Genomic DNA, 27,967 nt, shown 5'->3' on the forward strand with positions numbered 1-27,967 from the left:
GGTGCTGGATCTGGCTAGAAATCTTGCCTGCTGTATTTTTGGACTCTATACCAATTGCCTAATGAAGTCTATTATGGCTTCCTACAAATCTTATTTCACTTTCCAGGTTTTTTCTTCTTCTTTTTTTTTCCCCAAAATTTTATTATATTTGCTAAAGCAATTAAATGAAATCTATAAAACTGCCTGTTCTGGTTTTGACTGGCATGGGATTAATTTTCTTAGTAATAGCTGCTACAGTGCTGTGCTTTGAATTTCCTGTAAGAATAATCTTGATAACACACTGATGTTCTGGTTGTTGCTAAGTAGTGCTTATCCCCAGTCAAGGACAGTTCATTTTCACTTGCTGTGCCAGGGAGCAGGAGCACAAGACACTGGAGGGTGGGTGAGGGGCATAATCACCAGAGCTGACACAAACTGGCCAAAGGGGTATTCTATACCACAGAATGGCACCCTCAGTGGGGAGTTGTCCAGTTGCCACCAATTGCTTCAGGGGGTTGGGCTGGGGCAGCAGTCAGCAGGTAGATTGTATTCTAAATAATCCATTTATCTTCCACCGTAGAGGATAAATGTGGAATTCATTTATATTCCACTTCCGTTTTCTGTCACTTATTTTCATTAATATAATAAATAGCAATAGTCTTATTTACTATCATGATAATTATTAATTACTTTTATAATATTTTTTCAATATTTTAACAGTTTTTATCTCAACCCACAAGGTTTAATGTTTTTTTTCCTGGCTTTTCTTTCCCTCTAAGGGGAGGTATTGGGGAGTATGAGATGGGAACCACATGGTGCTTAGTTGCTGGCTGGCATTAAACCATTTGCAAATATTTCCCAGTCAACTAAATCCACATTCTCTGGTAAATATTATGTTGAAATAAGAAGTAAAATAACTCTGATCTGCTTATGAATTCAGAAACCTGCCAAATGGAGTTTTCTCAATTTTTCCCTAATAGATCAGATATTTTTGATTACAAAAAGGATTTGTAATTTTTCAGTTATTGACTCATGAACTGCAGCCATCTTCACTGTGAAGGTCTGGGTATCTTTTACCATCATCACCAGCGAGAACATCTCTGTCCTTTAGCTTTCATGAAATGAAAGGAAAATTGATTTATAGTCACTGTCAGTTCCCTGTAGACCTAGAAGGGTCTCATGGAAGGCACTGAAAACCTGAAGACACCCTCAGTTTTGTTGGCAGTACTTGTGTCAGGCTTGGCCTAATGTCAATAGCTTCTCCTCAGCTATGGGACTAGCACAGTCAGTGGGGAAAGGTGAGCAAAGATCAAACATATGATGCAAAGAAACTAATTAAGAAAAACAACATCAAGAGCAAAAAAAAATTCCCTCCCCCTCTCCCCCTATTACTCTTTGGACTTACTGGTGATTTAAGTTGTTTCCTTTAATGAACTTTACTTATGTTGTGCTGATGGTTGGATTATGTCTTCTGATTCTCTCTCTTTTCTTCTTGAACCACAGATTCCTGTGCTTCTCAATCTGAGTAAAGATCCAGATGTTAACTTGCCTATGAAACCATTAATCTTCTCATTGGCCATGGGTGCGTGCCTTGGAGGTAAGGGTTTATGTGAGAAAGCCAACATCAGGTAACAGCTGTGCAACTGTTACGTGTATAAACTGGCACAATAGGTTCAATCATTTTACTGTGCAAGGCATATGGAGAGCCTGATTCAGTTCCTTTGATTTCAAAGCATTCCTGGATGAAGATCCCAGTCAGTTGCTGCTGCTACAATAGGATTTTTGCAGTCTGTGTTTGAAGTCTGTATCTGCATAATCTACAGACATACATAGAAACAGTCCAGATGGTGCTTATAGGGTTCTGATCTTTTGTGAGAGAAAAGACAAAGATACATTTGGCTTTCAGAACAGAAAGCCATCATGGCTCATTGAAAAGATGCAGAAAGTGTATAATAGCTAAGATCTGAATGCTTGATTCAAAATCTGCTGAAGTCACTGGAAGGTTTTCTGGCTGGTTCTGGATACAGAAATTATTTCAGTATCCATTGCTGACCTATTTTTACTCCTCATTGTAAGGAAAATACTTTTGAAATGTTTGGGAAATGTACCTTTAATAATGAATCTAACAGCCATTCTTCTAGTGCCCATCTTGGTGTTAACTGGGATTTTGTGTATTGTCAGGTACATTAGCACAAAACAAGGACATGTTTTTGTGATTGTTTTAACTTTTTTTAATTAAAAAGGTAGCATGTATGCCCTGGATTTTGACTATATTTCTTATAAGAACAAAAGAGAATAGCAATCCAGTAGTTTTTAAATTAATACTTACAAGGATTTTTTTACATTTTGGAAATGGCTTGTGAAGACATTACCATACAATGTTTCCATATAGCAAGTCCACTAAGTGCCATTAAAATGTGTAAGTTTTAAATGAGAAATAAAGTTAGTACTATTTTTTTACTACTTAGAATTTTAATGCTAATTATGTTGTATTAGCTGTGTTTTGATCCCTAAATATTTAAGTAGTTAAATTTTATAAAGTTAAAATTAATTACTTGTTGTTCCACCATGGCTCCACCACCTTCTTCCCCTCCGTGCCCCTCCAAACAGTTCCTGTGACTCCTCAGGGATAACTAAAACCAGTTTTGTGTGCAATACAAGTTCAGGTTTGTTTATTCAGCTAAGCGGTTGCTAGTACAAGTGACCTAAATACCTAACAATGATTACAGTGATGTAATTTACAGATTGAATTTTAAGAGCATGTTGCAAAGGCAGGACAATTTCACCAGTTATTAATTTGAGGAATATCTCTTTGTGCTTGTCATTACTCATCATTATATGCGACTTTAATCTGTTCCTCTTTAATACCAGTGATTGGAATAATCAGCATATCTTGATATAGATATTTACCATAAAAAGATTGTACTGCTTCACCTTTTTATAGGACTCAGATTTCTTAGAGGTCTTTTTCAACCTAACTGACACTATGATTCTGTGAATTTGTTGATCACTGAACATACTCTCATTTCATTAAATTTTCAGATTAAAAAAAAAGCATAAGGAATAAAAAGTCAGTCAGATTACGCTGACATATTCTGAGCTGGATGTGCTTTACCAGCCTTGGAGCCTTTACCAGTCTCAGCTGATTTTCCTAAACTATCAGTTATTGTCTTAACCCAAATTCCTTTAGTTTGATTTGCTGAAAGACTGCCTGGATTTTGAGAGATTTCTGTGTGTATGCAGTATGAGACAACATTAAAATGGTAAACAGTAGCATGGGAGTGATTTGAATTAAAGAGATTAGAGATCCATATGAGATACCTAGGTGTTCAGATCCACACAAATATTTGGATAAAATATTTGATCATTATTAGCAAAAGCTTAAACATTCCTGCCTGTTCTCTATTAGGATAAAGCTGAGCATATGCTGACTTATACCGGCAAATATCTTCTAAGGAGTGTTAGGCTGAAATTTAATATGCTTCTGTTTTTCCATTGATGAAAAGCTAATGGACAGGAGCTTATTGTTGGAGAATAAGAAGTATATGAAAGCTTTAGCTTTAAAAGATGCAGCCTTGAAAAGTGTGGAAAAGGGGGCTTTTCATTCTTAAAAAAGGAGGTGTTGATGATCCTTAAGGATTATTTCCAAAAGAGAATTCCCATCATCCCTGAAGTGTGTGAAGGAATCCTCAAGATAGACTAATGCAGCTGCAGAAGGAGTAGATGACAATGATATCATTATTGCCTGGTGCTTAGGGCAAAAGATTGGATCTTATCACTGCTTATGCAACCAAGGGAACTTGACAAACAAGATATTCTGTAGAAATAATGAAATAATACATTACAACTACATATTGTAGGGTTAGCTGTTTACTGCATAATTCAGAACTTCATTTCTGGTAATTTGATAACATTTCAGTCGTTCAGGGTAAACACTGCTGATGTGTCTGTAAAGGGAGCATCAGCATTTGTGCCTGTCTTGGAAAACGGCATCCATTTTCTCCTAAAAAATTTCCAGTGGTTTCAATTACTTTATTCCTATTGTCACAAAGTGCACAGGCAGCTACATATTTGGAAGATGATAGGATGAGATAAGGCAGTAATTTTCCTTCATTACTTTAACTGTTGTCCTGGAAATGAAAGAAGGATGGAGTCAGTCTCAAATAATATGAAAAGACCTTTGATGGTATAACTGTCACATTGTTGTCATTGTCTCCCAAAAGAGAGCTGCTGCTGCTAAATTTCTGTCTTTCATAGCCTGGTGCTCAGACAAAAGGAGTAAAGGAATATCACAGAGATGCTCCTTGTTCTTTGAAATGTGTCTCTGAAGATGAGCAGGAATGAAAAATCCTGTCTCTTAATCAAGAAAGCCAAGGACAGTGATGACCATGATGAGTTCCTGGTGAGAGTGTCACAATTTCGAATTCTCTGGATATTGCTCATAGTTGGCCTGTTCTTTTTGGCAGAAATTTTCTTGTTCAGGTCAGATCAATCTTACGCAGTTAAGAAATAAAAATGATAATTTTCCAGGGCATCTGGTTCTGGAAATTTAGATCTTTATTTGTCCCAGGTAACTAGAAGAACTTAAGTAGTAAGTTAGGAGTCTGGCTGCCCCAGCCTCAATATTTGGTGATGGAGATAGTGGTACAACCAAGGTGTTTATTCATCCACTGAAATTGCCAGATGATCTCTGCAGAGCACACTGGAGCCCCTCATGTGACTGAGAGGAATTCCCAAAGACAGGTGAAGTGAATTGGCTTTTGGGGATTTTGATTAGTGAAATCTTCTGGATGCTGAACAACCCTATTAATTCACATCTTCCTGGAAGTTAGGGGTCAGGCTAAGTATCTGGAAAAATTGTGTTGCTCGTGGAGTTTTTTTAAGTGTGATCTACCAGTATTTCAATTACATGTTAACAATGAAGGGAAAGAAAACAGGAAATATAAAAGGTACTAAAGGAAGTAATTAAGGAAGACACTTATGGGGTCTTCTGATGAATCTGTATTACTTTAGCATGAAAGGGCTCTGACTGAAGCTTCATTTATAAGTATTTTGTATTCTAGTACTGATGGAATTATAGCACTCTGGAGACTGAGTTTTATGCAGACCTTCCAATAGTGTCTAGGGAATGCTGAAATTTTGGAGAGCAAATGAAGGTTGCTAGCTACAGAAATTTCAGAACAAGAGGAACTTTAATTGCACTTTTTATTTTGGCTCATGACTTTTAAAAGAACATAAAATAAGGATTCAACTTAAATTGAGTAAGTGTACAGTCAGAAATTCACCTGCTAAGATTGTTCAATTGTGTAGAACTAGACTATTTACTGAGCTGAGAGGTTATAGCTAAAATATTATTTGAGGGTTTTTATACATTTGACATTTAAAGAACTGGCATTGATTTGCCTTTTTATCTCTTTCTCTCTCTCTCTTTTTCATTATTTATAAACAGTATGCTTTTGAAAAAAAAAAAGAAAAATATCAAATTTATTTTTGAAAGTTCCTACCTTCTGAGATCTCAGTTGCTAGCATAGAAGAGTGCAAAAACTCTGTTGCAGTGACTATTAATGTGGTCCAGAGGGGATATTTTTTACAATGTATAGTTTTGCACTATTTTCCTTCTCTGTATATTTTCCTGAAGGACAATACCTGGAAGTCATTACTGTTACAATTCTGCAGAAATAGGCAGTTTCTAGGATGCATTCAGTTGTGCTATTCTGGCGACACAACTCAGCTGTAGGCTCTATGTCAAGACAGGAGGCAGGAAGAGAGGATTGCTGGCACTTTTCTTCTAACCTTACAGGGTCAAAACCCAGGTGTGAATAAAATTCATTATCCACAGGACATTGTGCTAATTATAGCTATTACAGCTATCCCACAGTGTAGCTAAACAGTGGGATTGCTCTCAATAGTCCAGTGCTGTAGCTATTCTGCCTCTCAGCAGCCCTTCTAATGTCCCTGGTGCAGATGGGACCTTGCACAGTGGAGTATCACTGATTTATTATTCCTGCCGATTCTGCTCAATAATATCTTAAACTAGGTTTAAAGCTTCAGACACGCTGAAGGTATAAAGCTAAAAATCTTGTTTATATTCATAAACCAACCCTCCTTCTCTGCTATATGAGGAAAAGTTATATCCTTCAGAAAGCATAAAATGTAATAAATATGTGATAATGAACATTATAAAAAACTGTAGCTACTTTACTGTTCTTTTATAGTTATAACAGATCAAATTTGTATAACACTTTTCAATTTGAAAGATTAAAAAGTCTACCAAAAATTGAATGCATGGTCTAAAAATATAGCTGTTATTTAGGAGGGGTACTATTCAGCTTTGTTTTTGAAATTTATTGTTGTATAAAATGTGCAGTTGAAACTGTAGGAAAATTTTTGGTAGAGACAATATACCTACCTGAGCTTGATTTTAACCAGGACATGAATACTGGAAGATGCTGTTGGTTCTAAAAGAGTCTTTTAATGACAAGAAATCCTGGGGCTCAGTTCTATGTCTTATGGACAAGACAGTCCAGATTCAGATAAATATTTTTTTTTATCAATATAAAACTCAATCCAAATCAAAGAGTGTTATTGTAGGGAATGAGAGCAATCATTCAAAAGGTAAAGGATGTTGCTGCTCTTGACCTTGAAAGGCAGGCAAATCAAATAGGGAAATTTAGGAAACACCTCACAGTTTTTATTTAAAGACCTCAGGCCAGTCTATAGCAGCATTATACCTTTAAATTGTCCATATCTAGAAGCATGTTTTTTGTATGTCTTCCACTAATATCTAATTTGCTTTCTAAATGTACTTTGCATTGTTTCTATGATGTTTGCAGTGATGGAAACTAATTCAACAGTGTCTGCTGTCCATTAAATGGTAGTATTCCTTTCTTGTTCTTAATGACAAGCTCATTCAGATGTTACCTGAAAGTTTTTGGGTTTTATTGTAGTGTGAAAAACACTGGATATACGCATGAGAACTCTTTTACTCAATTAATACCTGAGAGCCCAAACTGTCCTCTGGCTGTTTTCTGCAAGAGCCAGAATCTGTAACCTTCTATAAAAACCCAGTTGCTCTTTTCCTTAGCTCTTTCATTACATTCAAGCTCTGAGATATCGTCATGCTTTTTCAGTGTGAAGTTCTTACAGCCCAGCAGTGCTGAAAAGTCCTTGGTGTGAGACCCAGGCTTGTTTCCAGACTCCCTGCAACTAAAGGATATTATCTAAGATTGCCAAAGGTTGTCCCCTGTGGTATGGAGGACATGCAGAAGAAAATTTTGAGCCTAAAATGTAAAACCAGGAAAAACTGAGTGTGTCCATTTGACAGACATATCTTTATCTGTATGAAGGCAAGGCAGAGACATATCAGAGACAAGTTTGGGTTTAAGGTACGGAGATAATATGGAGAATTACCTCCCAGCAAGGACATTTTTGTAAGCTTGAAAAAATTTACCTTGGCAGACATGCATATGTCGATAGATGCATGCCATTAAGGGTGAAATATGAAGCATATGGATAAAGGATACTGTTTCAGCTGCATTGATGAGGATTTATAGTTTGGGTGGTAAATTTTAGACTTTAAATTAGAAACAAGACAGCTATGTGGAATATGTAATATTGATTTAGAAAATAAATTTATACCAAACACCAAAATCACTTGATTATAATGCTAGCATTACTGATAACTTTAAACTGCTTCTATTAAGGGTTTTCAATCTGTGTAAAATAACTGCAAGCTATAAAATTCTGCAAATTAGAGATAGGATAATGATCAGGCATAGCATTGGGACTCCTACAAAGTATATGTGGAGATGCATTTAATTTTCTTTACTTGCTTTGTGCATTTCTTTATCATAAATGACAGAAGGTTCTTTCCAGAAGCCTTAGCCACTTCTATTTTCAGAATTATATGGAATAGGCAAATGATTATGCTGTATAGGTGAGTTACTGCAGTATGAGAACACAGACTCTGAGTAGCTGTCAGCAGAAGAGCTATATTCAGTTAGAAGATAGCACTTGGACTATCAGACAGAACAAGGCAGGGAAGCTACAGCAGGACTCAAAACATTTAAGTGCAGGATATAATACTGGATTATCTACTTTTTTTCCTCAGCTGACACTTTCCAGGCAATGCCCCCTCTTCTGCACCTTGAGGAGGAAAAAAATCTTGCAATATTCATATTGATTTATATTGACAAATCAGATAATCTGTATGACACTAAGGAAAGTTATAATCATGCTCTAGACATTATTTATATAGATATTGATAAATCTATTTTGCACAGTTATCTTCAAAGTATATTATGATAAAGCTGAATAATGTGCTCTTATGCCAGGTTTCTGTATATGAAACATTTTTTCAATATTTAGTCCCCATTAACATGACATGTGGCAAAGCTGTGAAACGGAGACATAGTTTTAGTCTTTGAATCTAAAAATCAGCGATGAAATATGTGCAGCATTAAAATATGAAATATGTGCAGTATTAAAAGCATTAAGTGAAAGCTACTTGAATATGTATCTCAGGGCATAGGGGAATGGTGTGTCAGACAGCTGGCACTATCCATCATTATAATGGTATTTTTTACACTTGCACTGGGTAGGTTGACTTTGAGGAGAAATGTGGCTTTAGTGGTCACCTCAGATTTTATGTATTCTTTACAGATGTCTGGATTTCATAGAACTTTATGAATTTCTTTAGGTCACTAAAGTAACAAGTGCAGGATGTTCAGCAACTCACCTTATTTCACACTTCTGGTAGAAGAATGACAAATTTAAATTTCTCCTTTTCCTCTCTTAGCAAAAAGGAAACAATGAGCATTTACTAGTGTAATTCTTATACAACTGTCCTGCTGGTGGTGTTGTAGTGATAAATGTAGTGGCTTGTAGAGAAAAAGTGGTAAATTTTACCTGACTGAAAGCATTGGGTTAAATGCAGTTCAATGAAATTTTTTGATAACTGAACTCAAAACTTTCACTCATGTTTTTTTCATTTTTTTGCCTATTATGTCCATGTTTCTGCATTTATGTATAAATATACCATTCAAAATGTTTCCAAAACAGTAAAATAAAAAATGTTGGTATCACAAGACTGCATTTTATCACAAATAAAAATATTAAGTGAGTTTGTGCATGCCTGTGACTTGATGTCCTGTTTAGGGACTGCTACTGTTCAATTGACCTTGATTCTCTTTATTGATGACAATGTTTGATTATCTGGCTTATTAATTTTTGCACATAAAAAGATTAAGTTATTCAAGTCTTGCCCATTATTAGAAGGTATTAAGATTTGTGGACAGAGAACAGATGAATATAAATGTGGTTTTCTTTTTTTTTTTTTTAATGAGGAAAATCTGTATTACTTTTGTGTGAAACTGAAAATTTATCAAAGCTATGAAGGCTGTCTTCTATAAGGCTAATCAAAACCAGAGCTGGCCAGTGTTCATTTCGGCAGACAGATTTGTTACATTTGCTCAACCTTTGCTTTAAGAAGAGAATATGCTGTGGAATGGAAGCCAGGCCCATCAATCTCCCTTTATTTTTACAATATAAATTATATGGGGGACTGCACAGGATTTTCTTTTAAAAATGCCTTGGAAGCAAGGAGCTTCCTTCAGTAAGTTTTACTTTGATACTGATATCAGTATTCTGTATACTGTAATGGAATGGTTCGTTACAGCAAAAAGCAGGGCTGAGAATCCTCACCCTAAAATTATTCATGACTGCGGAAAACTCCTTGTTTTAGAAAGACAATCCTTGTCTGGACAAGGCAAAAAAGTTGTCCTGTGTAAAACTGGGCCTGTCACAGTTGCTTATTAAAGGCTAGGGAAAAGCTTGTGTTGACACAAAAACAGGGTAGTCTTTTTACTTCTGCATTAGTTGTCCTGAGATGCAGGAGAGAGAAAATGCAGAATGCCTCTTGGTTAAAGCACAGGTATAGTTTGTTCTCCACTCTCAGGGCATGTGGAAAGGAAATGGTCTGTAATTTTCACAGCAAAACAAACTTTTCTGTTAGCCATCCACTTGGTTGTTACCCAAGGTATTATCTCCTTTATATTCAAGGAAGTTACTGTTATGATGGCTGCCCATGCTAGGCCAAACAGCTTTATTAGTGATAATGCCTTCCCTTTGATTTCTCAGTGATTTGAGTAATAAACACTAATCTTGCCAGGCACTGTGAGGTGATTCTCCAAGCGAACATATTAACACAGCAAAAAAAAAAAAAAAAAAAAGGGTTAGACTTGCTCTTGAGGGGACAATACCAAAGGGACTCCTGAGAATTAACAGCATTTAGATATAATAGATGTGCTGCTGACAAGTGAAAATCAACATCATAGGATGAGGCTTGAAGTCAGAGGATGCACATTATTGATTCAAACTCTCTCCCTTTTCTTGCCGTGATTCTAATCTGATTTCCCAGCCCCTTCTTTCAGTAAGTCTAGTAGGTTCCCCCAGCACTGATTTTCAGTGCATTGCAGGTTATAGTGACTTGGGCAAACTCTCTCTGCTGAGGAAGAGGCTGTCTGAGCCCATGAGAGGTGCACTGTGTGTGGTGTGCAAGGTCTGGGTTCAGATTTGGCAGTGTGTGAAGGAGCCATGCAGCAAAGGGCAATAGCTGAGAGCTGGGCTGTGAAGATGCAGGTACAAAGGGAAGAAGAAGTCTGGAAGAATCATGGCTGGTAGATAGTGCAGGCATCAAAACAGGCTTACCAAACCTTGTCACCATCTTCCTGCTTCCTGTAGCTCTAAGTTAGCTGGGGATGAAAAGGCACATTTTAATGTGTGGGGCTTGCATATTTCTTCATAGATTTATTCTTAACTAAAACTCTTAAATACTGTCTTACCCTTGGGGTTGATTTCACATTCCCTAAAGATATTCAAAGTTATTTGCCTTGAGAAATACCAGAAAGAAATCCTTATATTACCTTTTCTAGATGGAAGCAGTAGATCTTCTACTTTGTTTTTGAAATGATTGTGCAAAACTAGGGCAGTTCCATTGAAGAAGGATTACGATCTGTGAGGATTCCTCTGTCATAGCATAAAGAGCTAATTAGAATTACTATTTTTTTCATTAAGAAAAAAGGTCTCTCTTGATTTCATGCTTATGAACTATTAAGCATAGTTGATATTGACAGCAGTGTATGTAGTCTGTCAAGTAAAAAAAGGAAGAACAGATATTCAGAATAAAATGCATTACTTACTTCAGAGATATCACGTACTGCTGACATTAGAAATATTACAATTCATCGCAGTGAATCGGGTTTCTCAGTACCCATCTGCCTTGAGATAAAGGGTGAGTAGGAGTCATCAACAAAGTTACAATAGGAGTCCTCAAAACAGATTGGTTGTTGCAATGTGTTGATACAGTTGACCCATGTGTTATTTTGTTTTGAGCAAACAAACAAGCAAGCAGGAGCCTTTTAAAGCTGAATTGTTCTTGAGATTGCAGATGATGTGAAAATGAAGATGAAGTCAAGACTGGGTGAAGTCCTAAAAAATGTCTATTCTTAATTTGCATCAATCAGAATGAATTTAATGTATAGGTTTCTGTGTACATCGACTTAGGCTTGAGTTTTCCATGATTCGGAGGATTACGGTGTTGCTATTTCACTACTGAGTTAAACCCATGCCATGGAGACAGATGTTCCTGGGAGGTGAAACAAAAGTTTGCTTCTATTGTTAGTTTGAGTGCAGTTCCTTGAAGCCTGCTGAGCCAGTGCCTAATTAAACTGCACACACGCTCCAAACAAATGAAAAAGTAATGCTGTTCCTCACAGATAACATTTAAGGTGACGATTTCTTCTCAAGTGAAATCTACTTGGGGAAATCAATTCACTGCTGAAGCAGAAACTCTTTCTATAATACTTCATTATGTGAAGGCATTACTGTAGCCCATGCAGTATAGGAAAGCTCGTGCTGTTTGGAGATCTCGACTGTATCTAGTCAGAGCCATGGGACAAGCACAGTTACAGTCTCATTTCTTTAATTTGAAGCCACAGCTATATTCCTTGTCTGCAGTAACATTATTCTGAGAGTGATGACTGGTTGTGCTATACATAGAGCAGAAAACTCTCATGAAATGTTTGAATGTTGTAGACTAGTGATTAGTTTGGAATTGGAAATTCCTGAAGTGTTCCTTCCTGACTCCTCTAATTACATCAGCTGTATTCATTTGTTCTGTTCTCACATTAAGCCACATGCCTTGTGTCTTGGCTTTCTCATGGCAGCACCTACCTGGAAAGCTGTTCAAGTTCAGTTTTATATTCTTAAACATGCATTAAAGTAATTAGGATATATTTTGAAGCAAAGACAGAGGGAGCAAGAGAAATGAGCTGTGATGTTTCTAATGACCAGCGCTAGACACTATTTTTTAAAGGTTTCAGTTCCTCTTATGATGTTAATAATTCCTTTTTCTGCTCACCTAAAGCACATGTGGAGGTGGTTTTCTGTGTATGAAAAGAAGCCGAGGTTACAAAAAATTCTTAGTGTCTCACAAAGATGATCACAATAGTTTTGTGATCAATAAGGATACACCCTTGTATTGATGTGCAGTTTCACCAGCATCAGCAGAACTCCTCAGAGACAGGCAGAATCTCTGCACTGAGCTCCAGCTCCTTTGCAATGTCAAAGCCTTAAAAACAGCAAGTAGGAAGGAGGTCACCTAGCATAGCTCCTAGGAGAGCAGAAAGAAAAAGAATTTTTAAAGAAACATAGAGGGAGAATTAAATATACAAAATAAAATGTCTATTTGGGATTAGAGGGAGTGGGAGTGGAGCGCTTTTCTCCTCTCAAGAAATCTCCAGTATGTCTGTGTCTTCCTTATTCCGTGGTGGCATCTGCTCAAGAGCTGCTGATCAGAAAATAAAACCAGTCTATTGTTCTTAATAGGTGATGCTTAGGCCATTCACCTGAGACAATAGATACCTTTGTTCAGATCTCTACTCCAGGATGAAAATCTTAGTTTGCTGCCTAATGTGTGCTGATAATAATTGACCATCCTGGAATAAAAAGGAATCATGCATTTTCTTTGGACTCAATTGGAAAAAATTTTGTCATATCAGGGCTTTTTATTGGAAAGCTTTGGTTTTCATGAAGTCAACTAAAAATAATAATAAAAAAGTCCTGAGTGACTTTTGGAGTTTATTTTTTCTCTCAGATTTGTTACTTTGTCACTATAATGACCAGCCAAAATCATCTGAATTAAACCCCTTTTTTTTTTTTTTTAAATTTAAGAGTGTTATATTATTTTTTAATAATATTTTCAGACATCTGCTAATTTTGTGTGCATTTTCAGGTGCAGTAGGCCATAACAGTACCACGTGTGAATACTTTGAGGGAATAATTCTTCTGCCTTTATTCTGAGATAATTTTTGGTACACTGATCTCTGGGTGACCTGAAACATTTACTGAATCAAAACAATTAATTACATTCATTACATTATGATCTGTTTCTCTCAAAGTCAGACCAGAAGAGTTTCCATGGAGCTAAAATTTTTAATAGAACTGAAGCAAGAAGAGTAACTACACACCAATGGAGGGAAGGAAAGCCACTGGTTAGAATAATGGTTTGCTAATGTAGTGATGTATGGCAAAAGAGATGACTTACTAAAGTATATTGAAAAAAACCTCTTAGATTGTTACCTTTGTTCAAAACTTCAGTTAAAGAAAAGCATGTAGGAGTCACTGTCACTTCCTGAGCCGTGCCTTAGATCAGAAACATTTGCAGGAGCCACCTGCTTTGTGGAAGTCAAGTATGCAGCATGTATAAGTCTGAGCTATGACTCATGGGAATGGTACAGAAATTGGGCCAGTCTTTCTGAGCTCTGAATACCTGACTTCTGTACATTGCGAGGTTGTTAAAAGTTCAGAGAAAATGAAGAAATAGATTGATTTCTGGAAAAGGCTTGGGAGAAGAGAAGTGAGGATAGATGCACATTATAAACTGGCAAATTATTTTTCTTTGTTTTGTTCCTCTCATGTGGGGGCTTGTATACGTTAATTTGGTAAACTTCACTGAATAAAATTATGTTTCCTTATTTATTGAAGAACCATGGTCATTAGGTAAACAAAGTCTGTGATCCTTTTGCCTTAGGAGAGAGATGTGAAACAGATCCAGTCCCCTCCATTGTGACACTTACTGTGTTTTACTTTCTATTAAAAAACCCCAAACAAATCTTACAGATTACTTAATTTATCAATAAAGAAATCACTACAGTGTCAATATCAAGTTGGCATTAGGAAAAAAGGTATCAATTTTTCTTAGCATCCTCAAACTATCTCATTTTTTCACCTTATCTGATGGCACCTTCTAGTTAAGTAAAACTAAAAACCAGGTTTATCTGAATGCAGGTCTCTGGTGTTATTTTCTTATTGGTGCTATGTTCCTTCCCTATTTTTTCTGGCCTAAGTAGAGCCAGGGAATAATACTAGGCTTATATTTCAAAACATGAAACTACTTGTAGGATGAGGAGGTATTGACTGTATGTTTCTTTCCAAGCCTATATACAACAGAAATTGATTTTTCATTTTGTAACAAGTACATCTTAGGACTTCAACACAGAATAAACAGAGGAGGAGTAAGAAAGAGACCACAACTATAAACTGGTCTTTATTTTCTGAACTGCAGGTAATGGAACATTGATTGGAGCATCTGCAAATGTTGTTTGTGCTGGAATTGCTGAACAGCATGGTTATGGCTTCTCTTTCATGGAGTTCTTCAGGTACAATTTTAAACTTCTCATATTCAATCTGTTTTTTTGTTTTTGTTTTTGTTTTTTTCCTCTCTTGGCAAACAATGAATCTTCTAAGGGTAAAAGTCTAGAGAAATGGTCTATAAAAGATACTTGTCTTCCTAATTTGGTTTTGGCAACTGAAATGCAGGTGGAAGACAAATCACTTTATTTTTGTATCATGTTGATAGAATGCATGAAGCTCGTGGGAGCACAGTGGAACTCCAGGAGAAACAAAGCCTTTGAAATTTCTGCTTTGATCACCCTCAATCTTCAGCTTTGTAGAAATTGTAAATTGTTGCTTTATTGTAAAATGCAGTTTAAACCTAGTTTCTCATCTGCACATATTCATGGATATTCTGTCATCAGGAGAAACTGGAATGTCCTAATTTAGATTGAGTTGATTTTTATTCTGTGATCCCACAAGTAAACTATTTACTTAAAAGTAATTAGTTCCTTTGACCAGCTGCTTATCAACTATGAATGAAAGAGTGATGAGCAGCGAGTCTGGCTCAACTCAAGTTGTTGCCTAATAATTGTTTAATTAATAATTAATAGATTTTTTTAATAGTGGAATTTTCATTGCAGGTCATTTATCAGCAGGTTTTTAAGGGACAACGTGTACTTAATGCATACAACAATTTAATATTTTTCCAAATACTGTTTTTGAGACTGTGGTTGAAAAATGTAAATGGAAACTGGCAAATAAGGATGAAACACAAAGTTCAAGTTTAAAGTGTAGTTGATTTAGCTAAAACACAATTAATTCCTTGCTTTTTTTGGCATCTTTAGGGCAAAAGATACTGTTAAGCTCACACCAATTAATTTTTCTCTTTACTTTCTTTACATTGTTTATTATAGTTTCTTAGCTCTATCAGCTTTTTTCTAGACTGTTTACCTCAAAGCCCTCAAACCTGTGTTGTTAATATGATTAATCAATCAAGTCTTGGTTGTCAGGATCTTTGAGACTGCAGAAGGGTCTTATGTAGTACATAAAAATAGCTAACAGATTTCCTGGAAATCAAGCCCTTGCGTAAAAATGCAGTAATAATGGGCTGGTGTCTTGCACTGTTCATGTTTCACAGATTTTGACCTTGGCATTTGGAGATTTAACTTGTATGTAGCATTAGCAGTGTATCCTCTATGTGGATTTTGTATTGAAATGTTCTTAAAACTTCTATGAGACTGACTGAGAAAATGAAGATGTAAAGCCTGGCTAATCTCTTCAGCAGTGTTTACTGGAACATGTTCTTTGGTACTGATAACAGCAGACAGATGCTCCAAAATTGCCTTCTATACATATGCTTTTGGTGGAAATGATTGCTGGGGAAGTCTGTAGCCACCTTGAACAAAGATGTGAGAACAGACTCCATAGTGGTCTCAGAGAGATAGCAATGGATATTAATTAGCAGAAAGAACATAAAAACTCACTTTTTCTGGATGCCTTTTAATTGCTGAGCAGGCAGATCATGAGCTTCTTCACAATTTGTGTTAGGAAAATATTTGTTTCAGTTAAATGTTCACAAATTGAATATATTTTAAGGCTTCTCCTGGCATCAAGAGGTGTTTTGTATATCCCTTGAGGATTTCGATTTTGCTTACTTTTATTTTTGAAAGTTGCCTCAAAGTATAAAGTGAATTTTCTGCATTTGTTCCCTGTTTGCTCAAGATGACTCAATAGGTTTCACATCTCCATTGAGGGGTCCTCTGCAGCGCTTCTCCCAGTAGACACACAGATTTTCACCCTCTCATCTTGCAAACCCCTGGGAATCAACAGAGAAAAAAATCATGGATGCCTTGTGTGGGGAGATGATGACCCTCTGCTGACTTAACTTTTGTTAAGATGTGTTTATATCAGCCTGAGCTGGTGTTGTTCTGCCCTTCCCAAGTGTGTCTGTACAGGAAACCCATGCCATGTCTGTCTCAAGTGGTGTGCCATAGAGCAGAGTACTCTACTGCCAATACACTTCCTTCCTAGCTGCATGCTAAGCCAAATCATGCAAACGTGTTTAAGGGAGGCCTTTGCTAGAAGCAGCTTTTTTGAAAACCATGTTTTGACACAGTGGTCTGTAAGAGGGATTCCAGAGAGGCTTGATAATAATGTCTGGTGAATACACCTTGATACAACAGAGGGCAAGATTCTACGGAAGCTGTGGGTTCCTCATGGCAAGAGGCACCACGATGCCTCTCTGTGCAGGGAGGGAAAAAGGCAAGAAGCAGGTTCCTTGCTCTGCAAGACGGTTCATGGGCTCATGACCTTTCCTCTTTGCACAGTGGCATTTGGCGTGGGTCGATGTTTCTCTTGTCTTTATAAGAAGGTAGCAGAGGCAACACAGCAGATGTGTTATGCAGTGCTATTCTGCTGCCCAGCCAGAGTTAGAGGTGGCCAGGTGTGATAACTTGCCTAGAATGATGAGGTCTTACCAGCTTCATGTGCTTCTCTCTGGAGTGCCTTCCTCAGAAGAAATCCTGTGCTGGGGAGTTCTGTGTGTCTGTCAGAACAACAACTAACTGCTTCTTTCCCTGGACCAAGAGTCCTACTCCCTCAAGGACCTGGTCCTCCACAGATGGATGTAAGGGGAAGACAGGTCTGGTGCCCCATTCTCACCATCCAAGCAACTCAGGCCCAGGTGCTGGAAGTGCTGTGCCTGTAAGGTGGTTCCAGTAGGATGGCATTTAGGTGGGAAAGATGATACTGAGAAAGAAGAGAGAAAGGAATAGGGCTCCCTCTCTGTGTTGAAGCACCTTAAAGCAGCCTGGTGTTCAGAGTACTCTTCTGGTTGAAGCGATACCAAGTCATACCCATGCATGCCTGGCTGTGAATGTGCTGACAAGTGTCACCAAATATCTTACCCAGAATACATTCAGATCTTGTTCCCTTCTCTGACATTACCCATCAACACATGTACCATTTCTGTCTGAACAATGCTCACAAGGGAAAGAGCAAGGTTGTCTATGAGAAAAGATCTTTTGGTTGCCATGAATTCTACTTCTGTTTCTAGACACTGTGAGTTTTTTTGGTTACTCCTTATGTTCCACTGCAATAAAAAGATTCACATATCATTTAGAATATACAATATTGTAGTAAGTTGAATTTATCACCATGAAAATATTTTTATCTTTGAATCTGTTAGACATGGTGGTAGAAAATCAGAAAGGATCTCCTAATGGTATATCAGTGTCTAAAGGAAGAATAGGGGATATATGAGACTCATTGAATGGGGATGTGGAAAAGGCAGAAGTTCCCAGTGTGATCAGCTGCACAAAGGCCTGCTGGAGACCAGTCACTAATGCTGCTCCCCAGGTTTCTTGTGTCCCAGTAGTGCCTTCCAAGCTCAGCCACTTAGGGATTCAGCTTTTAACCAGCCCCAGAAATCTGAAGGCAAATAATGAGTGACTGACACTGGATGATTCATTTGCAATAACTCAAATTCAAAAGGAAAGAAAGCAATGCTATGACAAAAAAAAAAAAAAAAAAATTCAAAGCGGTAAGAAGAGCAAGCTCAGAATAATAATTTCCTTAAAGATGCTCTTGCATTTTTGGAATCAGTACAGCCAAATTATGCTCTTGTTCCATTTTGAAAACTTTCTCATCAAACTGTATTTATGTGTTCTATCTTTCCTCCTGAAAAAAATGTTAGTTATGCCTATATAAAATATAGGTAATAGAATTAAAGTAATAATAATTATAAAATTAATATTTCCTTCCTATAATATTTCCTTATCCTTTTAGTAATTTAGAGCCGTACATGATAGAGCTGAACATGATATTCCACTCACAGTCCTCTTATTTCTTTCACATTTAAAAAAGATAAGATTTAATACGGAATGTGGGGTTATTTGCCTTTTCTTTGTTAATCTAGACAATATCAAATTCCTGTTCAATTAGCTATTCAGTGTAAATCCAAGTCTCTTTCAGTTTTCACATTACTTACATGAGTGTGATTATATCTGTTCTCCCCTCAAATTATTATACTTTTCCTACATTGTGGACAAAAAGACAAGTATTTAAATGGTAGAAATAGAAAAAATTGTGAGTCCATGGGGCTTGGAAAAGAAGACAGAGAACAGTGGGATATTTGCTGTATGTGGTCAAGAGTAAACATGAGAACAAGTAAGCATCAGTGCAAACAAACGATCGTTACGTCTCTAGACAGAAGTGTAACTATTTTCATAGTCTTGACCCTGCAGAAAACATCAGATATGTTAACAATATGAAGGTAATTGCTCAGAGACAGCATTCATGAGAAAGCAGAAGGCAGGGAAAGATAATATTCCTAATATGATTTAAGTCTAGTTATCAAAGAACTATTACACCTAAATAAGAGCCTAACATAAAGGAAAACCCCAAATCTAGGACAGTACTTTTCTCTTGGCAAATGGTCGGATAAAGACATTGTAGTCTTGTTGCTGGATGAATTCTAGAGGTGAACACAATGATTTTATATAAATTCAGACTGTAAAATAGTCAACAGAGCTTTATTTTTTCTCAAAGAATAAGATAAATAGCATTGCAGATGTCTCTTTTAATCTAGATGCTTCATTTCATAGAAGTTTTTAAAATTTTTACTAACATATGTCTGAGTTTATTGCAATATAGAATTCTACTAGACCACCCTGTGGAACATGAAAATGATGCACAGAAATCTTTTTTGTTGCCAATGAAATATTTGATTCCAGCTCCATAACACATTGCTGTAGGGGCTTTAATAACCTTTTTTTTTTTTTTTTAAATTGCAAATACAATTTACAACTTGACTTTTATTTTCTCTGTAAGATAGGCATTTATAACCTTATAAAGATACATAGTATTTCAAATAAAAACTAACCTATGTTCCTTCAACCTATAGTAACTCAATATTAATCACCCCTCTGTGTCCATGATGTGTGATGTCAATAGAAAAAAATGAATCACAGACAAATGATGAACATAACGGACAAAAAAATAAAGTGGGTATTATGGGAAATACTGCAATTTTATTTCAAGCAAATTTTGGCTGACTGTGCCTATAATACACTGCTGGTTATGGGAAGAATGGATTGGATAACTCTATGTAATGGGATAAGAATTTGGGAGAAATTATTTAATGCATGAGGAAATCAGTCTGCCAGAGGAAAACATTATGAGCCTAAAAGCCTAATGTAGAGTTAGAGTTGCAGTTGTAAGGTTAGCTGGATATAATCCTGAAGGCGTTGTGTGTATTTTCAGGTTTTGCATTTTTCTGTCATTGCCCTCCCTTCATATGCCATCTACAGAGCTGAAGTAATATTCTGTGTGTTCTCGGGGAATAAGAACAATTTGGAAGTGTCAGAAATATTGGTTTCTGATAATAGCTTGGGAAAAAATTGGCTTAATCATAAGATTTGTTTTGTGAGGTATTTACAGCAAAAAAAATCTTCAGTAGGATATCCTATTTATCTGGTTTTGAGAGCACTCAGATGCAAAGGCTGTGAAAGAGTACTTCCCATGAGAACTGTCATTCATGTAAGTGGGAGGACAAATACAAGGTTCTTTGCTACCTCCTGTGTATCCTGTTTACACAACTTATAAAAAATAACACTTTTAAAAAACCCATAAATGTCTCTACTGGGTTATGTGTTAGACAGCTGTAGTCCTTTTCATTCCTGTTAATTTAGTATCTTTTTTCCTATTTTCTTGCTATTAACACCACCCTATGCCACAATTATGCTGTTGCTCTTTTAAAGCTGACCCTGAGTAGAATAAAACCAGCTCCACATTTTGGATATGAATTTTGGTGATGTAGACTTTGGTTGAGAAATGTGCTATCAAAATACCCAAACTCAACTCACCTGTGGACTTTCTGATCAGCTGTGCAGTTCCAGAAGGTAGAATTTGGGGATGTTCAAAGTACCTAAGGAAGATTCAATGAACTGCTGAGAGAAGGTTTAATGATTATGATGCAAGAATTATCTCAGTCTCACTTCCGTCCACTCTTCTGATCAGTAAGGAGGAGTAAGTGATCATGGGTTAAATGTTGATAATTGACGTGATAACAGAGTTCTTTTGTTCAAATAAATGCAAATGTAGCACTTGAGTGAAGTACTCTCAAAAAACATGCATTAACACATGGGCAAGGTTGAATTTTTCACAACTTTTTCTCTATAAAATTTCTATCCTTAAAAATCTGGATCTCTTAGGTTTATTAAAGCTTGTTTTTACATTTAGCTTGATTTCTTTATGTGTGAAAGAAAAAGAAAAGGATTTTTAATAGCTCACTTTAATAATAAATTCCAAAAACAATTGCATATGAAAATCTCTATTTAAGGAAGATTTAAGGAATTGAGTTTAACAAATGTAATCTAGATTTTAGCATCCTATTCACTGTTATGACCGAAAGGGCAAAACTGTAGACAACTTTCAGCTCATAACTCAACTCAGTAGAAAGTTAGTTCAGTATATATTCATCTTAAATTATTAGGTTCTAAGCTGGCTTTGTTGAGAAAAATGCCAGTTTTCTTTGAGCTATCCAACAGCAGTCATTGCAATATTTTAAACAGTCAGTGTTGATCTAATAACTGCTCTCAAACAAACATTATATTGACATCTGTGGGAGCTGAATTAAAATAAATTCTGCTTATTTTAAGTATTTGCATGGCTTGCATCAAACCCTATGAAAGTAAGTATTCCTGCAACAGTGGTGCACGCCATTTTTTCCTGAGTTATGGGTGGTTTGGTTTTTTAATGTTTCTTCTGATTTTATTTAAGGTCTGCAACCAATGTAAATAAAAGTGTGAATGAATTTGGATTTACCTTTTTTTTTTTAATTTTTAGATAAAAGGGTGAAAAGTTGTATTTTGAGCCTTTAAGTAAGAGGAGATTTCCAATTTGAAACATGATTTATCTTTACTGTGAAGTTTTCATGGAGCTTAAAATGTTCTTATGTCTTCTGAGTAGAACTAAATAACTTTGAATTGTTTGGCCTGTGGACATACAAGTATTATTTTTTGTCTTCTCTTATTGCTCTTATTGCTCTTTTGGATTAGCTTTTCGTTCCCAATGAAAAAAATGGGATTTAAATACTTGTCTCACTCATCACAAAATAAGGCTATGTGATTCAGATATTAAAATTTTAGTATGGTTTTAGCCTTTAAATTCTGTGAAATGTGTGTTTCATCCTCAGAGATTTTGATAGAGGACATTTAAAATGCAATTGTAGTGGTCCAGTGTTTTGTTGGGCTCCATAGCAGTGATCCTTCAGATGCCTCACTTTAATATTATGAGGTAAAGTAACTGAAGTAGTATTTAATCATAGGATCATAGAAAAAAACATAGAAAGATTCAGACTGGAGGAGATCTTCCCCTTTCCATAGAGTCACAGAGGCTGTTGGCTGCCTTTGCTGCTGGGCTTCCCATGGGCTCACACGAAGATCACCACTCCAGAGCCTACCTTGCTGAGCTGGCCCCTGGTTGCTCTGTCCCCAGATGTTGCTGTTGCAGGGCTTTTCTTCCCCCTGGGCAGGATTTGGCATTTGTCCTTGCTGAAGTTTAAAAACTTATTTTTTTTTTTTTTTTTTTTTTTTTTTTTTTCCAATGCTTCCTTTTGTCCAAGTCCTGCAGCATAGTGGAATTGACTTCTACTTTTTCAACCAATGTGAGATTATAGTCTAGTAATTCCAGTGCAGTTTTGCACAATTGTTTTGGTATGGTAATATCCACTATTAATATTCAAAATGGGGCCAATGTAAGAAAATCTTTGCAAGTATCTACTTGTGTTGAAATGGCAAATTTGATTCAGTCTCATGTGTAACTCTTCTCACTTGATCCTCTGTGTTGACCTCATTTAAAATTAAATAAACTCAAACCCTAAACATACCTCAAAGAATTTTTAAGAAATAGATCTGAATACAAAGTGTTGACATCAGTTAATTAGGTGAGGTTTTGAGCAAGGAAACAAATAATTTTAAAAATGTGATATTGGCAACAATATTACATAGTTTAAGTTATATATATATTAAAAAAAGTAAAATGTTAAATTTGTATAATAGTTCTCATCAAAACATTATTAACTGAACACTGGCTCATAAAATCCTCAGCTTTGAATCTTTCATCGTGAAGATTTAGAGATTGGGTTAAAGGTGATTATAAATTGTATAGTTTGTGCATGTATACATCCATGAAACACACAAAGAAATTAAATTAAAATTTTATTGCCATACATTTTGAGTTTAGGTCAGTAACAGTCAAGAATGAATACTAGAACCTCAGGTGAATAAAGTAAATGTTATCCCATATCATCAAGATATGTGAATGCAGAATTACTATCAGACAGAAACGTTTTTTAGAGAGGGAAGAAAAGGCAGCAAGTTGAAGAGTAAACACAAACCATACCAATCTGAGAGCCAGATCAACTCTTTTGGTACTAAAAATATTCTTATTTTAAAATTCTGAATTGTTGTATGTCATTTAGGATGTCTCATATAAATTTTCTGAATTGCCTTTTTGGATTTCAGAGTATGTTTCCCTTTCACTAGCATAAAGCTACTGTTTCTAGATTCCTATGAATACAAAATATTAGATATGAAATTCAGACTATCTCCTGATATAAATGGCTATGAAAGTACAAAGGGAAAAGTCCAAGCCAGCCCTGCCATTCAAAAATCTGCTATTTGGCATATGTACTAACTCTTCAAAACCCACGTATTGAACATTGCTTGTGTGGGTTTCAAGAAAGTGGAAACTGGGGGAAAGTGTGCACTAAATAGGACAGTGATGATATGTGAAGAAGTCTGTGGGGTTTTTTTGTTTATTTGTTTTGGTTTTTTGTTTTTGTTTTTTAAAAATCAGTGGTTCTTTGGAACATAGAATCCTTTAGGTAGTCAGAAATTCATGCATTTGAAAGGTTAAGCTCAGAAGTGTTAAATGACAAGTTCTAAAGAATACTGCTCTGTCATACAAGTGAGTAATGAATGCAATTCTAAAAGCTCTTCCCTAAATGTTGCATGGATGCCAACTACTCACATTTCTGGTGTATTTGCTGGTATACCCTTTTCCTTCTGAGCAATAATATATGTATACATAATATACATTAAATTATCCATCCAGTTCTTGCAGATATTTTTAGTCTACTGGCACTTATCACTAAATTAAGTGAGGAAAAGAAATAGCCACATGAAAATAGAGTATAGAAAGAAAAACTGGTTTGGATTGCACTGAAACCAGATAATTTAATTTTTCTTGTTAAGCTGAAATGTTGGATACTGATCCTGATTTATTCTGAAAAGCATATTTGCATCCAGTATGGATGGAAGAATTAGGTCTCTTACTTGGGAATTTATGATCATGCCAGTGTTCCTACTAGATATACAGGTTATAGGAGTGATCATATTTATAGAGTATTCTGTTAGAAATTGTATGCCATGGATCTTATAAGTTGCAAAATATATAAAGCAATTTAACACCTTAAAAACAAATCAATGAACAACAAGGAGAGTGGTAAATGTAATATATATCTCTATTTTCTTAACATGGACCATAACCCTTTCTTGGTTACCTTTTATAAGTACAGGCTACCAACTAAATCAATACCTAATAACTTCTCAACAGCACTTGGAATGAAAATAATTTTAAGAGTAATGATTTCTAGATGTTTTTGGCAGTGTCATAAAGCAGATATTCTGCTGTGTTTGTGCAGTGCTACTCCTATAGAAACTGTTTTATGCAAAGGATTTAAAAATATCTTGGATTATATCTTCCTTTGTGGAAGAAAAGTCATAAAATTCTCCCCCACTTCATCTACCAGATGTACCAGATATGTCATTTAGCTGATACAACCTGTTAGGGTAAGAGTGATCTTTCAAGACTTCATATTGATCTGTTGTATTTTACAATGTTAATCTCCACTGAACAAATTTGCCTAAGCACACCTGGAGAACATGACATTCCAAGCTTTGTATTTATTTAATAATCCACCCACAGGATGGATTTTTCTCTGTGTACATACTTACAGTGATATTGAGTATGGAGGGAGCCTGGAAGCCCTACACAGGTAAAGTTTGGCAAGATGAACCCCTTTCTTTTCTATTCCAACCACAATTTTCTAATTTTACTTCATGATCAGTACAGATGGCAAGGGGAAACTAGAGAGCAGGAAGGGAAAGGCTGTATTAAAGAAAGTAGGAGCTATGCTGAGGCATTCTGGAAACATGAAGGGACAGCCTTTATGCAACCCTTCTTGAAAATAGTCCTTTCTTTTCTCAGAGAGTAGAAAAGGGAAGGGCATAACAACAGTGTAATTTGGCTTCTCTTAAAATACACTAATCTAAAGTATTTTGAAGAAATCTTACCACATTTTTAAATTATAGAATAATTTATTCATTTGCTTAGCTAACTTCTCGTGAATATTACCAACTTATAAATATGTCAAAGGCTTTCTTAAGTTCCAGCAGAGTTAGTGCCTTCTTTCTTCTTGTTCTGTCTTCACTACTCAGTGGTACTTCAGTCGCCAGAACTTGTCACCAGGTTTGAGTTCTGCAAAAACTCCTTGACTTTACTAGAAGTGGCTTAAAGGTGCACAGGGCAGAGCTGAGCTAACACGTCACCCCTCGGTCCTTGGACCAGAGGCTCCCAGTGTGATGAATGGGTTGGTGCGTGCTATATTTCCATCTGGAGCTTCTATGTGCATTTCCTCCTCACAGACACTGGTGGAGGGAGAAGAGGAGAAGAGAGAGGAGGCCATTGTGCATCCAGGCCTTATCTCATACTGAAGCTGCTAGCTGGTAAGCCTGTTTAGAGGCTCACACTGCTCTTGGAGCAAGGCTTTTTGTACCACTTCAACACCCAGATTCTTATTCTTCACCCACACATGCCCATCTAGCCTACTGCCATTGGGTTAAAATTAATGATTTTTTTCAGAGAGAGGTGAATATTGAAATAGATGAACTAAATCAGGTGTGCATCAGGGTAGAATGATTCCTGTAGCTACCCCACAGTTGTTGGCTTGCTCTATGTGCTTGTGTTTTAACATACATAAGAGATCATGTTTATTGGATTTTTATTAGAATGGCCCTGAATAAAACATTTTTTTTTCTAAAATGGAGATTTAAACCATGTATGTGAAAAAGTCTTTTCTTGCCTTGGCTCAACATTAAAAAAAAAAAAATATTGTATTTCTTTCGAGTCTAGTTTCCATAGCTGACTTTAAGCATGAGAGGAGGATATAGAAGTTTTCTGAAATAAATTCTTCTTTCAAGTTGCACAGCTATAGTGAACATTACATAAGTGAATATTGTAGTAAGAAAGATATTATTTATTTATTTGTAGAGTTTTTTTTTGTTTGGACTGCTCAAATGTTTTTGCTCTTCTTTTTCTAATAATCTGTAAATAAGGTAAAGACAAGAAGTTTTACTACATATAGGTGGGTGAGATTGGCTTTGTGAAACTTTCACATGATAATCTTTTTTTAAAATGAATAGAATAATATTTTAATGAAAAAAATCTTGAAGTATCTCTAAATCTCAGGATTTTATAGCAGATATGATTTATGTTGAAAGGTGGATTTGAAAATCAGAATGTCTGCCCCAAAGAGCAGTATATTGCTACTTCAGTGTCTCTTTAAATAGCAGTCATGTAAAAACTGGAAAAATTAATTACTAGAAAAATCTGCGGAAAACCAACTTTTCACTGAGAGGTGATGAATTTTAAATAAAAACTCTTTCTTTGCTGACGTGTCTGGCCATGAGGTTTCAAATTTTACCACTACTAATATGGGCTGAAATCATAGCTTAGAATATTCACCTTTCCAGCAAGCTTTTAAAAGGCAAGTAAATTACCTCATTTTTCATTTCACTGCATTTAATTTCCACCAAATCCTCTCAAACTAGTCTGAATGGTTCTGTATCTAAATGCACAGGATTTCATGGTTAGATAAAAGTTATCATTAAAATAGGTGTTATCCAGTTTTAGGGATTTCTGGACTGAAAATAAAAGAAACTCTATTTGATTAAACTTCTACAGCAGCTAGGAGTTAATTTGTAGCCTTTTTTTGCATTTACATTGAGGTAAATATGCTTTTGTTAAATGCTAAAAGGCACAAACTGAAGGTCATATGTACCATTATGCTGTTAGGCTTGTCATGATTGTGATTTAAATTTTTTTTTAATGGAGCCTATTAAATCAGAAAGCAGTTAAAAGAGGTCAGTCCATTATTCTCCAAGATAATTCATCAATGTCAGCAGTGCTAACGAGAATGTGGGCCATGTGTCAGGAGCTATTGTGGCCATGTCTCTGCTCCGTTGTTGTCTAGCACTCGTGTTTCATTGCAGATCTTTAAATAAAGGGTTTGATGGTGCCTTACCTGAACCATAAATAAGTCTGTGTGAGAAGAAAGGAGTGTCTACAGCTGTCTTGAGTGACACCATTCTTATGATCCTGCTGGCTGATATTTCCACCTTGTTTTGCTAGCTAAGATTAGAGGTATTTTTCTGGCAAGGAAAAAAGCAGGACTGAAATAGTTTTTGCTAATTTCTTTCACCATGTCACAATTGTGTTGAATTTCTTTTTGTTACCATCTCAGTTTATCCAGCACATGGAAAAGGAAAGGCTTTTGATAGATGTGCTGCCCAACTGACCAGGGTGTTGTGTGTATCTCCATGTTATACAAGGTGGGGGAAATCTAATTCAGAGTCTTAATCTTAGTTAATTTTTTTAAGAGAATATTAATCAAAAGGAGATATTTGCCACAAATGTGGGAAGCTACTGATACATTTTAAACTACAGAGGTAAAACATGGTGAGAAATGGAACAGATACATTAAAAAAATAAGTCCATCCTCCTATAAGCATAGCTTTCTAAAATGTACAAATTATTTCTGAAATCATATCAGCTTTTGGGCTCCATCCTTTCCGTGGTTCAACTAGTCCAGACTGGCCTTCTTTTTCACTGGAACTCTCTTTTAGGTATAAGATAATCTTAGTTTGCCTGTAATTTGTGTGCAAGTAATTTTCCCTCCCTGGTATTTGTTATTCCAGGACTCATCCATTTCTTCTGCTTGACACACACTTCAGTGATGTACAAAGCCCTTTTCCCTCCCTAAGACTTTCTGGGAAGAAAAATCCATCTTTGTTGGGGCTTTATAGGCAGTACTGTCCTGTAGGTAAAATGGTATTCTCACAGGCAACTAAATAATTTGGCTTTTGTTGTCTTGTTACTTGGTCTTGAGTGCTATCTGGTCCAAAAGTAGCTAATCATATTGAGATTAGCTGTGGGGCTGCAATGTGTGAGAGCTGTGTTTTCTGTCTTTCAA

The 27,967-nt window shown here is 36.1% G+C and overlaps 1 protein-coding gene across 3 annotated transcripts in view; it reads left to right on the top strand.

Moving 5' to 3' along the window:
- The window catches only part of OCA2 (OCA2 melanosomal transmembrane protein), a 185,602-nt gene that overhangs the window by 131,185 nt on the left and 26,450 nt on the right, over nt 1-27,967 (top strand). For all 3 annotated transcript variants that reach the window (XM_068182671.1, XM_068182669.1, XM_068182670.1), the window contains 2 exons: nt 1,483-1,576; nt 14,603-14,696. In XM_068182671.1, coding sequence (XP_068038772.1) covers nt 1,483-1,576; nt 14,603-14,696 — 188 coding nt within the window. The remainder of the gene's footprint in view (nt 1-1,482; nt 1,577-14,602; nt 14,697-27,967) is intronic.

Source organism: Anomalospiza imberbis, chromosome 2 (assembly GCF_031753505.1).
Source record: "Anomalospiza imberbis isolate Cuckoo-Finch-1a 21T00152 chromosome 2, ASM3175350v1, whole genome shotgun sequence".
Classification (NCBI taxonomy): Eukaryota; Metazoa; Chordata; class Aves; order Passeriformes; family Viduidae; genus Anomalospiza; species Anomalospiza imberbis.